The sequence below is a fragment of the Orcinus orca genome, chromosome 1, assembly GCF_937001465.1.
Source record: "Orcinus orca chromosome 1, mOrcOrc1.1, whole genome shotgun sequence".
In the NCBI taxonomy this organism is placed as follows: Eukaryota; Metazoa; Chordata; class Mammalia; order Artiodactyla; family Delphinidae; genus Orcinus; species Orcinus orca.
The window spans coordinates 137,854,512-137,869,602 of NC_064559.1; the positions used below are offsets into that span (position 1 = coordinate 137,854,512).

The 15,091-nt window shown below is 39.2% G+C and overlaps 1 protein-coding gene across 2 annotated transcripts in view; it reads left to right on the forward strand.

Annotated features, from left to right (window-relative positions):
- Positions 1-15,091, forward strand: part of DDAH1 (dimethylarginine dimethylaminohydrolase 1) — a 154,668-nt gene that overhangs the window by 109,728 nt on the left and 29,849 nt on the right. For both annotated transcript variants that reach the window (XM_004262975.3, XM_004262977.3), the window contains exons 2-4: positions 1,496-1,595; positions 9,159-9,232; positions 10,027-10,146. In XM_004262975.3, coding sequence (XP_004263023.2) covers positions 1,496-1,595; positions 9,159-9,232; positions 10,027-10,146 — 294 coding nt within the window. The remainder of the gene's footprint in view (positions 1-1,495; positions 1,596-9,158; positions 9,233-10,026; positions 10,147-15,091) is intronic.

A 15,091-nucleotide genomic window follows, 5' to 3' on the forward strand; every position in this document is an offset into this window, starting at 1 on the left:
TGCTGAATTCCTAGTAACCTCTGAAATGTTAACTTATAACGGAAGCAGTAGCATTCACAATAGAAACAAAAGGTAACAGTAGCTCAGTTCTCATGATTTCTCTAAACTCAATGAAGTTTCCATGGACACAGGCAGATGCTGGAAGGAAGCAGTTGTGTGTTTTCCTGGGTTCACTGTAGCCCAGTGAGTCATGGTAGATATTGTTTTCCTTCCTTTTTATGCTCTAGCAACGATTTCACTTCCTGTTATATAGGAAAACCTATTCTACTGTTTAAAAGAGCTCACTAGATGTATTTATTACTTTAAGACCATTTCATCTATGGAAATAATTTTTTATTGTTCTGAGTCACTCTGGTTTGTGGAATTTTTACACGAGTTCCAGGACAAGGATGAGGTGATATATTTATTTTATTTTGCATTCTCTTTAATTTTTTTGACTGCATGAATGTCAGGCTTGCTGTCAAAGTATTTCCATGTTTTTATTACTTTAGAAGTTACTCTGCTATATTTATGTCTCCTAAACTCTTCTTTAACGACTTCACTATGTGTACTAGGGCATGCTGTATTTTGGCAGAACTTTTATTTTTCCCAGTGTCACGTGATCTCTTGTTTTTCCCTTAGTCCCTGTTCATGTCTTCTCAATGTAGACCTTTACCATGTTAAAAGTTATACAGACCTTCAGAAATATTTAAATTGTTTTGTTGAACTGCTGGAAGGATTTCAAAGGGCATTTGTTACGCCTTACATTTTTTTCTTGCATTAATATAAACCTTACTACAAGTGTTCCCTAGTTCAGCCCAGGATATCTCTGTGCTTTAGACTGTACCCTGGGATCATAGAAAGATCCCGAAATTCATTTTCAGGTATTCTTGGGTTTGATTACAATTATTGTATTTGTTAATCACCTCTAGAGACCTAGGTTAAATTTAAATAACAGTTCAGATTTACAGAGAAGCCTTAGATGTTCTGACATTTTAGAAAATATTTGAATAGAAAACAGTGACTCTCCAATGGGCTGAGATTTCAGGTTATTGGTTATTGTCATTGATATTCCTTCCACATATTACTCTGTGTGTGCAATTCTGACTGAATGACTGACTTAAGATTTAAAATTAAATCTTCTGTTTTTCTGGGATGGGTAGGAAGGTTGGATGATCTGCCTCCCACCTCTCTTGACTCTTGTGCCCTAATTAGTCACAACTTCAACCGTGTCCTCTAAATAGTCAGACTCTGACAGAACGAAAGGAGTATCATATTGACTTGATGTTAGACTAGGAGACAAAATGCACAATTCCTAATAGATAATTTCTTCTCTTGCAGATGATCATGGCTGGTCCAAACTATACTACACACATTCACAAATTCATTAGGGTGTGCATTGTCTATGTGTATGTGTGCACATGGGGGCATAATTCAGTGTTCTGATGTTTTAGATGATTGGTTTTCTTGTTAGAAAATGGTAGAATGTTAATCTGACTCATTTTATTTTCAACAGGTTGACATGATGAAAGAAGCATTAGAAAAACTTCAGCTCAACATAGTAGAGATGAAAGATGAAAATGCAACCTTAGATGGTGGAGATGTCTTATTCACAGGTAGAGTTGTACTTACTCTTTCCTATCTAAAAATATTTCTAATACCTGGCCTATATCCCCTTGTTTAATTATAGGTTTTTTTTTTAATTACCAAAGTAAGGGTAATTTGGAAAATACAGAAGAGCACAAAAGAGAGAAAATTAAAAATGACCTTTCATTCAAAGATAATCATTTCAATATTTGGGTTATTGAATACTTTTTTATTGAATATTAAAGTATCTTTAGTACTTTTGTATGCATGTATTTGCATATTTTTACACGTTATGAGTATATACATATCATTTTATAGGTTGTGTCTACTGTGTTCTACAATATTAGTTTATGGGTTGCATAGCTTTGCATTGTGTGACAGTATATCTGGGCTGTATTTGAAAGACTCTTAATTCAAGATGTGTCATTTACAAATAATTTTCTTCCCAGATGGCAAGATAGATTTAAATACTTTTCAGTGCAGATTGGCTTGGCTTAATGCCAAATGAATAATAGCAGAACTCAACAAAATAGAAACAGCTGATATTATTATTGATCTAACTGAAATCAGTTTTTATACTGTATATAATATAGCTACTAAAGAAATGGTAATTTTAGCATTTAACCTTTCCAGCTCTTTATGATCATATTATTATTGTTTTTGTAAAGTCACGTGCTAAAATCTGGGTCACCAGGTTCATTCTAGTTATATTGATAAACAAGACAATCAATAATTTTTAATTGATAATGAGAGTTTATTTTCCCCTACTTGTCAAAGAATAAACACCTTTTTCACAGATGTAGCCCTAACAGCAGAGGCTGGTCCCCAGAGATTTGGGAATGTAGACCCATGTGGCCCACTGAAAGCATGGAGCTTCTTGGAAGTCCAATATTTTAGCTGATGTGAATCTTGTATCAAATCCCATGTATATAGACAAAATATAGCCATCTTCATTTTAATATAAAAATGTTTTATATAACTTAAATTTTGAAAAAATTAATGTTCCTGGAGGAGGAGGAGTCTTTATCCTGGGACATTCACATAGTTCCTTGCTTGGTGTCACATACTTGTGAGTGGGCACTGTGTCACCGAGCCCCAGGGGGCGCCATTTTTATCATAGGTTTGTGGAAAACGTCTCCTGGAGTTGTGCCCTGCACAGCCTGTGCCACCACTGTCACAGGCAATGGGCCTCCCTCTGGGGTTTGATGTGCACACCCACTGAGCCATAAGAACACAGAACAAGGGGTCAGAGAGACCTACGCTGCATTCTCAGCTCCAGTTGTGTCCAAGCTGACTCAGGCATTCTTTGAATCTGCCTAGTAAGTTCCGCTTAGAATATTCCTTTTTTTTTCTTTTTGCGGTACGCGGGCCTCTCACTGCTGTGGCCTCTCCCGTTGCGGAGCACAGGCTCCGGACGCGCAGGCTCAGCGGCCATGGCTCACGGGCCCAGCCGCTCCGCGGCACGTGGGATCCTCCCAGACCGGGACACGAACCCGTGTCCCCTGCATCGGCAGGCAGACTCTCAACCACTGCGCCACCAGGGAAGCCCCTAGAATATTCTTTGTGTCTCCCATTGATGGCACTTTTCATTCTTTTCACTAGCACAGAACAACAGTCTGTTTCTCTTAGAAAACAGGCTTTTGTGAAAAGCTAGATGTGTTACTCACACTTCCTTACAATAAAATTCTTTTTTACCAGAACATAGCTGTATAATAAATAACTTGCGGTGAGCAGGTACTGATGCTATTTGAAGAATGATTTAAAACAAGCTGTAGGGGCTTCCCTTGTGGTGCATTGGTTGATAATCTGCCTGCCAATGCAGGGGACACGGATTCAAGCCCTGGTCTGGGAATATCCCACATGCCGTGGAGCAACTGTGCCCATGAGCCACAACTACTGAGCCTGTGCATCTGGAGCCTGTGCTCCACAACAGGAGAGGCCGCGACAGTGAGAGGCCCACGCACCGCAATGAAGAGTGGCCCCTGCTTGCCGCAACCAGAGAAAGCCCTCGCACAGAAACGAAGACCCAACGCAGCTAAATAAATAAATAAAACGAATTTATTAAAAAAAAAACAAAAAAAAAACGCAAGCTGTATTCACAGCCGTTTAGTTATCTCAACAGCTGAGCTGAACAAGATTCCCTAAAATCTTCTCATTGTTTCGGCAAAGTTTAGGAACCTCTTCCATTGGTCAAAGGTCTTTCCACAGCATCTCAAGCCTAATGTTTTTCCCATAACTTCTAATTAGGTACTAAGTATTGAGGTTTGCCTTGGACACTATCTGTAAGCTTTGTTTTGGTATTATTCAATACTGAATACCTTAAAAGTATGTTATTGAAAACTGAGATAGTGTTGTGTTATTAAGATCTTTATCTGCTTGGCTTCTCATTCATACCTAATGTGTGGTCCTACCTTCTATTTCCTACTTCTCGATTTTTTCCCTTTTTAAAAATTGTAGTAAAATATATATAACATAAAATTTGCCATTTTAACCATCTTTCAGTGTACAATTGGAGTGGCATTAATTACATTCACAACACTGTACAAACATCACCACTCAATTTTTAGATTACGCAGTTGAGTAAGAACCAAAATCTGGAGCGCTTCCCATACACTCTGTGTCTTCTTCCTTCTGTAACTCAGAGCTTCATTAATAATTCATCAGGAAATGGACAGAAGGAAAGAGGTTTCCAACTCCAGTTCTGCTGGGAACTCTGTCAGTCAAGGAAGCAGCTACTGGTAGAAGTTGTTTCAGTCCTATTTCTCTTAAATAGACAACATCAACTTACCTCTACTTTCATTTATTTATTTTTGTGAAATATGGAGCATATAAAAAAGAGTTATAAAATGTTTATGTACAGTTTAAAGACCAATAATAAAAATGATCACCTGAGTACCTAACACCTGGCTTAAGAAAGAGAACATTGCCAGGACCATGGAAGCCCCACTCCCAAACTTTCTCTCCTCCCAGCTTGAGGTAGCCTGAATTTTGTGTTAATCACTGTCTTGTCTTTCTTTGAGTTTTACCTCAATATATGCATTCCTAAAATTATATGTTGTTTAGTTTCGCTTTTCTTACGGCTTCTGTAATTAGGGTGATACTGTATGAACTCTTGTGTGATTTTTCTGCCGTTGATCTAACTTGATCCATGTAGCTGGAGTTCATTCATTTTCACTGCTGTGTGGAATTCCATGGTAAGAATACCGAATGATGTATTTATTCATTTTACTGTTGATGTATGTTTGAATGCTTTTCAGTTTTTGTCTGCTATCTTCAATGCTGCTATGTACAGTCTTGTGTGTGTCTCTTGGGGACGTGTATAAGAGTTTCTCTAAAGTAAACAGCTAGAAATGGAATTTCAGGTGGTGAACTCTTATTTTGATTCAATGATTATGTGATTTTTTTCTTTAATCTATTGATGTGGTTAATTACATTAATTGATTTTCTGATATCAGTGGTCAAAGTTTACATCCCTGGGATGAAATCAAACTTGATGAAGATATATTCTCTTTTCATTAGTGCTGTATTTAGTGTGTATTTTGTTTAATTATCTAAACAATTAGATGATTGTTTAAGATTTTGTTTCTGTGGCCTATAATTTTTCTTTGTTGTTATCCTTGTCTGGCTTTGGTTGAAGCTATGTTAACCTCATATGAAATGTATTAGGGAATATTTCCTATGTTTCTGTTCTCTAAAATCAGTACAACTTTAATTGTGCATTCCTTGAACTTTGGTAGAACTTACCTATAAACAGGCCCTGTGGACCTGGTGCTTTCTTTGTGGGGAGATTTTAAACCAGTTCTGTTTCTGTAATGATTATATGACTATTGAGGTTTTTCTGAGCCAGTTTTGGTGAGTTTTGTTTTCTGAGACTTTATTTATTTTATCTAAGTTTTTAAAATGTTGGCTATAAAGTTATTCATATTTTCTTAATATCTGTTTTAAGTTTCACGACAACTACAGCTATGTCCCCTTTTTGTTCATAATGTTTATTTGTGCCTTCTATTTCTTGCCAGAGATCTGTCAATTGTATTAATCTTTTCAAAGAACCAACTTTGGGCTTTATTGAACCCTCTCTCTTATATGTTTCCTTTTCTCTTCCTGTTTCTACCTGTATTTCCTTCCTTCAAATTCCTTTGTTTTTATTGTTCTTTTTTCCTTGAATTTCAAGGTGGAATTTTGTCTCTTTAATTTAGAACCTTTCTTCTTCTTAAAGTAAGCATTTAAGGCTGTAAAGCTTTTCAAGTACAGCTTTAGCTGAATCCTTTGTGTTTTGATATGAATATTTTTGTTATCATTAATTCCAAATATTTTCTGATTTCCATTATGATTTTTTCTTTGGCTTATTAGTGGATAATGATGTTTTTTAAAAAAACATATTTGTCATTATTATAAGTTGCTGGGATACCAACTCATTATTGTGATAATTGATAAATATAAAGGAAAGACTCAAGCATTTAGCCTATCTTTTCTTTGTGAATTCTATTTCAAGTAGACCAAATACTTGATTGAGAAAAGTTTTTATTTTTAGAATTCTAGCCAGTAATTGTAGATCCCTAATAAAACAATGGACCTGTGCAATGATCATCAAAGGATGTAAAAACTTTTATATGAGGGACTTCCCTGGCGGTCCAGTGGTTAAGAGTCCACACTCCCAATGCAGAGGGCACGGGTTCAATCCCTGGTCGGGGAACTAAGATCCCGCATGCCACACGGTGGGGAAAAAAAAAAAAGATAAAGGAATGAAACAACAATTTTTTAAAAATGAGTGGGGGGGGGGCTTCCCTGGTGGCGCAGTGGTTGAGAGTCTGCCTGCGATGCAGGGGATGCGGGTTCGTGCCCCGGTCCGGGAAGATCCCACATGCCGCGGAGCGGCTGGGCCCGTGAGCCATGGCCTCTGAGCCTGTGCATCTGGAGCCTGTGCTCAGCAATGGGAGAGGCCACAACAGTGAGAGGCCTGCGTACCGCAAAAAAAAAAAAAAAAATGAGTGAGGGACTTTATAATGGAGGAATCCGGCTGATACCACCTGAACACACTGATCATTCTAGCATCACTGAAAGTGTGACAGTCACTCATGTACCTCAGGATGTGATGCAGTAGAAGTACAGCCCCACCTCTGAAGTAGTCCTATCCAAAAAAAAAAAAAAAAAAATTTGAACAAGAATCTAAAGAAGCATCTACATAGACTATCAGTTTGCCAAAAAATACAAAGGATAAAGGAACAATTTAATGTTAGATGGTACACAAGGAAGCAATCAACCAAATCCAGACCGTAGGAAAGTCAGTAGAACAAATGACCCGATATCGCCTATGAAAGAATGAGGTAAGGAAGGAAAAAAAAAAAAAAGAGGGTGAATTGGTATAGAAGAAAATGACATAAGAGACATAACACCAAAAAAAAGCCTTTTTAATATTTTGATTCCAGTACTTCAGTTGTTTTTATCAGGAAGGCCATTTAAGGGATATAGCCCACCATACCGCTAGAAACAGAAGTTAAACTTACTTTTTTTGTTTGTTTGTTTTGTTTTGTTTTGGCGGTACGCGGGCCTCTCACTGTTGTGGCCTCTCCCGTTACGGAGCACAGGCTCCGCACGTGCAGGCTCAGCAGCCGTGGCTCATGGGCCCAGCCGCTCCACGGCATGTGGGATCTTCCCAGGCCGGGGCACGAACCCGTGTCCCCTGCATCGGCAGGCAGACTCTCAACCACTGCGCCACCAGGGAAGCCCTTACTTTTTTTTTTTTAATAAATTTATTTATTTAATTTTATTTTTCGCTGCGTTGGGTCTTCATTGCTGCGCGTGGGCTTTTCTCTGGTTGCGGAGAGTGGGGCCACATCTCGTTGCGGTGCACGGGCTTCTCATTGTGGTGGCTTCTCTTGTTGTAGAGCACAGGCTCTAGGCACGCAGGCTTCAGTAGTTGTGGCTCGCAGACTCTAGGGCACAGGCTCAGTAGTTGTGGCGCACAGGATTAGTTGCTCCGCGGCATGTGGAATCCTCCCAGACCAGGGATCGAACCCCTGTCCCCTGCATCGGCAGGCAGATTCCTAACCACTGCACCACCAGGGAAGCCCTAAACTTACTTTTTAAAGAGATAAGCAGTTTGCGTTTCTTTGTACGTTCCTATCTCATCTTAGTCTTTTAAAATGGAAATAATGTGTAAGGCCCACTGTAAATGCATTTAAATTTGCTTAATGCATTAAATGTTTTTCTTAAAATGTAAATCTAATTTATAAATCTATATTTATCTTAAGAGAATTAAGGAAATTTGATTTTTTTTTAAATTTCAACTGACTTTTTTAATAAAGTGAGTAATACTTTTGTTAAGTAAAGGATCTTTCTCTTACTTAAGTTTTGATTTGTATGTAGTGAGTTTTCTTAAGGGACAATACAATCATACCATTACCAAAAACACTGTCAACATGCCATCAACAATTCCTGTGTCTGCTAACAGCATAAGCCAATGGAATTTATCATAACATCATTTGACCTATGTCTTTTACCCCTTTTATAAGGACACCACGAAGATAAAAGTTGTAATAGCTGTAAAGTCTATCAAGCGATTCTTTCTTGGCTACACTTCTTGCACTTGTTCTGAGGCAAAATATATACTGATTTCTCTTGGAATTTTTTTTCCACATTTCATGTCGAATTCTTTTCCAAAGAATTAAGGGAGGATAAGAATTCCTACATTTATGTATTGCCTAACTCTATCTACTATAGTTGGTTTTTTGCCTATAACTAGGAGACCATTTTTACTCAATGTTTTGCCTTCTGAGAAGAAAAATTGTAGAATTTCAGAAAAGCCAAATAAGTAGAAAGTTTCATTCTTCTAAACTTTAGTGCTTTGTAGATAGGCACTATCTACATCAACCTTTGATGGTTGATTTGAAATAAATGGGTGTATTGTTTTAAAAACAGCTGTTAGAGCTCAGACCTGAAGACCAGTCAGCACTAAACTCACTTTACCCAGATGGTTTCTTCAGCCCTTATATCAACATTATAGAAAAAGGTATTTGAGCTGATCAAGACTGTCTAGTATTGTTCTTTTAGGGGAAAAAAAGGAAGCTCTGCTAACTTGTCATTGCTATTGCTTAATTTCTGATTACAAGTTATTAATGTGTTTAATTCTATGGTTTCCTAAATAAAAACTTTATTCTCTTATTGTGGTAAAATATACATAACATAAAATTTACCATTTAACCACTTTTAAATGTACAGTTCAGAGTTATTAACTACATTCACATTGTGCAACTATCGCCACCATCCATCTCCAGCACTTTTCTGCCTTCCCAAAATGAAACATCATACCCATTAAACACTGACTCCCTATTCCCCCCTCCCCCCTCCCCTGCATCAGCCCCTGGCAATCACCATTCTACTTTCTGCCTCTATGAATTTAAAAAGTTTATTTTTAAAGGCAATAATTTGAAACCAGATTTGTGTAAAGAGAGCAGGGGTCAGAGTACAAGTGGAGCTGCCCTCTGCGGTAGGAAAGAACTGCGTGGTGCTTTAAGGTCTTCATTTATAGATAGAGAAATAGTACGCCATCTCTGGTGCCACCCACTGACTGTGTTCCATGACATTTATTACAGGCAGAGAGTTTTTTGTGGGCCTTTCCAAAAGGACAAATCAACGAGGTGCTGAAATCTTGGCTGATACTTTTAAGGTAGGTAAAGGATAATTTATGCCTGGCACAGAGTAACTACCTAATAAACATTCATAGACCCATTGAATCAATATGTCATGAATAATGGTATTTATATGTCACAGGCTTTGCAAAATAATTCCTAATGTTTGTATGCTTGCTAGAAGTTTTAGAAGCTAGAACTTAATAAATAGGCTTCATGGGACTCCCACAGCAGCAACAGACAAAGTTATCATGGACATCTGTTTTCTCCCAGTGTATACTCATACAACCACCTGGCAGATGTTTCTGGCACAATCGATGACTTAAAAAAAAAATCTGGGGTCCCAATTGCCTCTAACATGAAATGTGGATTTTTCAGATTGGAATCAAAGATCACCTGTACTTGGGTGCCTACTGTGTGCTGGAAACTCAGCTAGGCATTGCACATACATCCTCCTTTACTCTATTGATCATTAGCAGATTGGCTCACCAGACTGCTTAGGAAGGGATGTAATCCCCAAAAAGCTCTGTTCCCCATGACGATGTGAGGCTCTTGTTTACACAGGATATTCATCCTTCCAGAGTAGCCCACTACATAGGTCAGCCAGTGAAGCTGTTGACGCAGTCACACGTCGGGAAGGGGGCTCTGCACTTTCTTTTTAGAAGCGATCTTCATTTAACTGGCAATATCCAAACTTGTGGGTCCCAGTTTTCCTTCCAGATGTTCAGGGACCCTGGCAGCCTCCTGAAGAGCAAGAATGTTTTGGGCAGATTTGAATGCGTTTTAGAATTATTCTGAAATGACAAACTACTTGTTTCTATTATATGCATAGGACTATGCGGTCTCCACAGTCCCAGTGGTCGAAGCTTTGCACTTGAAGAGTTTCTGCAGCATGGCTGGGCCTAACCTAATCGCAATTGGATCCAGTGAATCTGCACAGAAGGCTCTCAAGGTAAATATAAAACTTTGCTCTTTCTAAAGGCAGTAGGTGGTGCCTGCTGCATGGTTTTCCTAATTCTGTCTACTGGGTGGACAGCAAGCAAGGGTGGCAGGGAGAGAACAGGCTAGTACTTGAGCTTTCTGTGATGTACACTGTCATGACCTCACATTTATCAGGAACTGGGAACACCTAATAAGTACTCTTCCTGGGAAGTACACTTATAGGAAGAGTTCTTCACTGGTGAACCATTCTTACTTACACACCAGGTTACCTGGAAAGGCCGATTCAGAAAACTAAATACCAAACTCATCACAGTTCTCTCTTCTGGGGAAAAGGAAGGCATCCCACCAGTAGAGCTCTTGGTAATGTTTTATCTAAGTCAGGTAATTGGTACACATGGGGTCATTACATTATTCTTATCCTTTTGTATTTCTGAACTATTGCATAATAATCTTTTAGAAAGACATGATTCAGAAGTACCTAAAAATCTTAACTTCTTCATTTGCATTGGAATACTTAAATTTGAGGAAAGGAAACTTTCTTATTTCACAGATAGGAAAGGAAAGTCCAGAAAAATTACAACTTGCCTTGGGTCACATAGCTAGATTGAGAGTGGAAGTCACTGATAGTGAAGAAGACCTTCCATCGTTACAGTGCTTTACAGTTCAAAGGCACATTTCGTCTCTGTAACTAACAACCTGGGAGATTATCTGGACACTTCATAAGGGCAAAAACCATGTCTGTTTTGCTCACCATGTGCGCCTTTGTGCTTGGCCCATGGTGGTCCTTAAATAAAGAGAATGATGAATAAATAAATGTGGGAGGTGGTTTTATCTCTATTTTGCAGTTAAGAACTAGATCGAGTGGCTCACCCCAGATCGCAAGGCTAATACTAAATGGTGGGCTGCGACTACTTTTTGCCCCCTCCTCTCAGGTGGTCCTGCACTACACATGACTTATTAGAGGACCAAGACAGTAACTCCTCTTAGGCAAAGAGAGGAAGTCTGTGTGCCCCAAGGTATACAATTTATTTGTTTGCCCTATCAGGTCTTTACTCTTCTGCCTCAGTGCTAGACTTGGTATGGTTTGTCTGGGAAGTAATCATTGCCTCCCACTTGCTGACTTTCCCCTTTGCATTATCTGCAACTTCTTCAGTCAGCTCACTTGGCCTTTCTTCCTTTTCTCAAACTGTATCTCTGATTGTATTTCTAGGACCTTTAACAATTCTTGTTGAACAATCTACCTCAGATTTTGAATCTGGGGCTTTTTCTGTTGCTTTAGAGAATGTCTTTTGTTCTGTTTCAGCTGGAAGGCTATGTCAACTTTCTGCATATTAAAAAAAAATGGTGTCTTGAAGGAAAACATCTGATGAATGGTGTTACTTAGAGGATCTAGAAAGATTATATTTCTCCTCAGGGACTAACTCCATGGCAGCTGGGTTGGTCTGTACATGTCTGAAATTGATTACAAGAGAAGGAAAAGGCTGAAGTTGGTCTGTACTGTGTCTTTGTGTGAATTAGCAGAAAGAACCTCTCTGGGTAGACAAACTAGAAAAAGTAGCCCCATCTGCCATTTTGGATAAACTAGGTCCCTAACTCAAATAGCTTGGTGTCTAACCAATAGGTCCCTAACTCAAGCTGGTCCCTAACTTAAATAATCTGGAGAAACTAACATATAACAAACTAAGAGATAATACAATATGGTTAACTAGCACTGTTATATGAAATAGCCCTAACTATTATTCAGAGGAGAAGAGGAAACTCTTGAGGTTTAGATATTCAGAGAAAACTTCATGAAGAAAATGTGGCTAGATGTGGGTCTTGAAGGATTTATCAGGGTGGGATTCAGTGAGAGAGTGTTACAGGTGGGGACATGGAATAAGCAAAAACTAAGCAAAATATATTCGTGAGATGTGGGCAAACTAGCCCAACTAATGAAGAGTTTTCTTGTGGGCTCCCAGATAGCTGGATGGGGCAGGTGACATCTAAAGAGGTTGGGACATAAAAGTGAGCAAGAGATGAGTTTATCTCCATGAAGTAGGAGTCTGGGTACCCACAGGCTCTGAGCAAAAGAGGCTGTATTGCTACAGAGGTGTTGGACCATCATTCCTTTTGCAAAAAAAAAAAAAAAAAAAAGGAGGGGAAAGACCCTGCAATCAGAAAAGAGGGCCACTGATGACCTGAAAAAAGAAAGCCAAGCCCCAAGTCCCATTGTATGCCTTGGCAACTCACTCACATTTCTCCCTTAATCTTTCCTTTCCCATTGTCGAGTCCTCTAAGACCACATCTTTTAAGGGCATCCTATGAGGATTTTATAGTCCTCCTTCCTTTAAAGTTCATTTGAGTTAGTGTTAATAGTGATGTTCACTCTAAACTTGAAACCTTCTGTGTCAGAAGCTATAAATAATCCTCACTGAGTAGAAAGACATTTTTGGGGATTGAATTTTCCATCAGCAAATGTGCTTCATAAACTATGGGCCTATGGAGTTAGCAAGTGCCCACCCGCCATGTTCCTAGCATCAAAAAGGTTACCTTCCCTTGTAGCAAAAGCAGGAGAGCAAAGCAAACTGAAGAATAATGAGATCTCCATGAGGGCATGTTCTCAGGTCAGAAATAGGTGGGTTGGTGAAATTCAGATTTAGTGAATTGAACTGCTTATTTATTTGCGAACAGTTTGGGCTCCTGCATTAAATCAATCAGTAAAATTGATAGTGGGTAAGTCCTACTACTAATTTGGACATATAAATACTGGTATAGACAGGCAGGAAGACAAATGGACAGAGACAAATACATCATTTACAAGTAATGAAAGCGTATTTTCTCCATTTTGCAAGTGAAAATACTGAGAACAGATGAAATAAGGCATTTTGAATAGGATATCATGGTTCCAGAATCAGATTTCCTGGACCCTGATTCTCCTCTCCCCACTTGCCCGCCCTACTCCGTATCCATTCTTTTTCTGTTGGAAAGCCTTTTCTAATTATTTTGCCATGGATTGGTTCTAGCTAATCTCCCTCTTTATCCTCCCCTCTCTCCAACTATTCCCCTCTTCCCATTTTTTGCTGTTATCAGGATCTGACCTGTTTCAGGGAAGATATGAGTTTGGTCTCAGAATCTGTTTTTCCTTTGCAAATCTTGATGTCTCGGTCTTGTCTCTGTAGAGAAACCCCTGGCCACTTGGGCCTTTCTTCGAAGGGCATAGCATTTAGACAGAGGTGAATTGTGCCTTCCTGTGCCACACACTGAAAGCCTGATTGCGTCCCACATCTGTCACTGCTTGCTGAGTACTTGCTTCCTTCAGAGTCTATAAAACTACTTCTTGCATATTCTTGCAAAGCTGAGAGCCCAAGCGTTTCTGGGTAGTCTTATTGCATTTGAAACACTTTGTAATGGGTTGCAATCTATTCTTGGTTAATGAAGTGGGTTCTTGTGGAGACAGTCATCATGCCTGTCTCAGTTGTAGTAGATTTAATAGTGTATGCATTGTATATTTAAATGAAATAGTCCATCTAGCAATTCTCTGCTAAAAAGCCCAGAATGCAGAGTACATTTAATACACACTTAACACAGTGATTATCTAATACAGGGAAGGAAGAAAGGAGGACCTATTATTACCATATTTTACTGTTGATACGGTCAAAGTACTGGAGATTAGGTTGATTTGAAATTACTAAAGATATTCGATACCAAGTCTTACCCTACAAATACTATTATCTAAGCAAAATTAGCCTTTAGAGCAATCTGCCCTTGCTATAGTTTTTCTCCTACACTTTTCATCATTGCCTTCGTACCCCTGGGCAATCACTACCTTCATCCTGCTCCTCTAGCTATAAAAGAAAATACTATAAGAGTAATTAATTCGTGTGTAGGCAGTAGATCTACTAGTACTCTTCCAGGAGGAATGTTTGTCTTCTCAAAAAGATGAGAACTCCAGTTGCCACCCAGCTGGAACTACTGCTCACAAACATAATTTGAGCAACAGAAGCCAACCTCCAAAAAGTACATATTATATTATCTCATTCACTTCAAGTTAAACAAGAGATAAAACTACTCTATGCTGTTAGCAGTCAGAATAGTAGTTACTTTAAAAAGAGGGAGGGAGGGCTTCCCTGGTGGCAAAGTGGTTGAGAGTCTGCCTGCTGATGCAGGGGACGCGGGTTCATGCCCCGGTCCGGGAGGATCCCACATGCCGCAGAGCGGCTGGGCCCGTGAGCCATGGCCACTGAGCCTGTGCGTCCGGAGCCTGTGCTCCGCAACGGGAGCGGCCACAACAGTGAGTAGCCCCGCGTACCGCAAAAAAAAAAAAAAAAAAAAAAAAGAGGGAGGCAGTCATGGTGTGGAGGGCCATCTTGTATGTTGCACTTTAATTTTTAAAGTTTAATAAAAATACATATATTGTTGGAAGTGGGCTGTGATTAACTTACAGAAATACTTCTCCAGTAGCTGGGTCTAAGTCTCAAATTCCTGCTTTATCGCCTATATGATGCCTGTCTTGTCCACAGACTAGGCTGGTGTTTTTTTTTTTTTAGCTAAGGAAAAAAAGACAAACTTGGTAACTCCTGACCAATATCTCCCCATTTCCCCTTGCCTGCCGGTCTTTGTAAACCTTAAATATATACAATTTTTAATTGCCCTTTGTATGTCAGTAAAGTTGGGGAGGATAAAAGACATGATAAAGAGTAGATTTGCACCACATCTCACCTGTTCTTTTTCTAGATCTGTGACAAAATTGACTTGCTTTCCAGAAACCTGGATTAATTACGTGCTCTCTGTCACAGAAGGACAGATCGTAATTCTTGCCCTCAGGAGGGACTCACAGTAATGATTTTTAACTCAGTCTCCTTGGTAGCATTCAGCCTTCCAGGCAACTGCAGGGGGGGGTGGGGAGAGAGAAAGGAAGGAAGGAAGGACAAAGGGAGGGAGTGAGGGAGAGAAGGAAAGGAAGTTGGGAAGAGTGA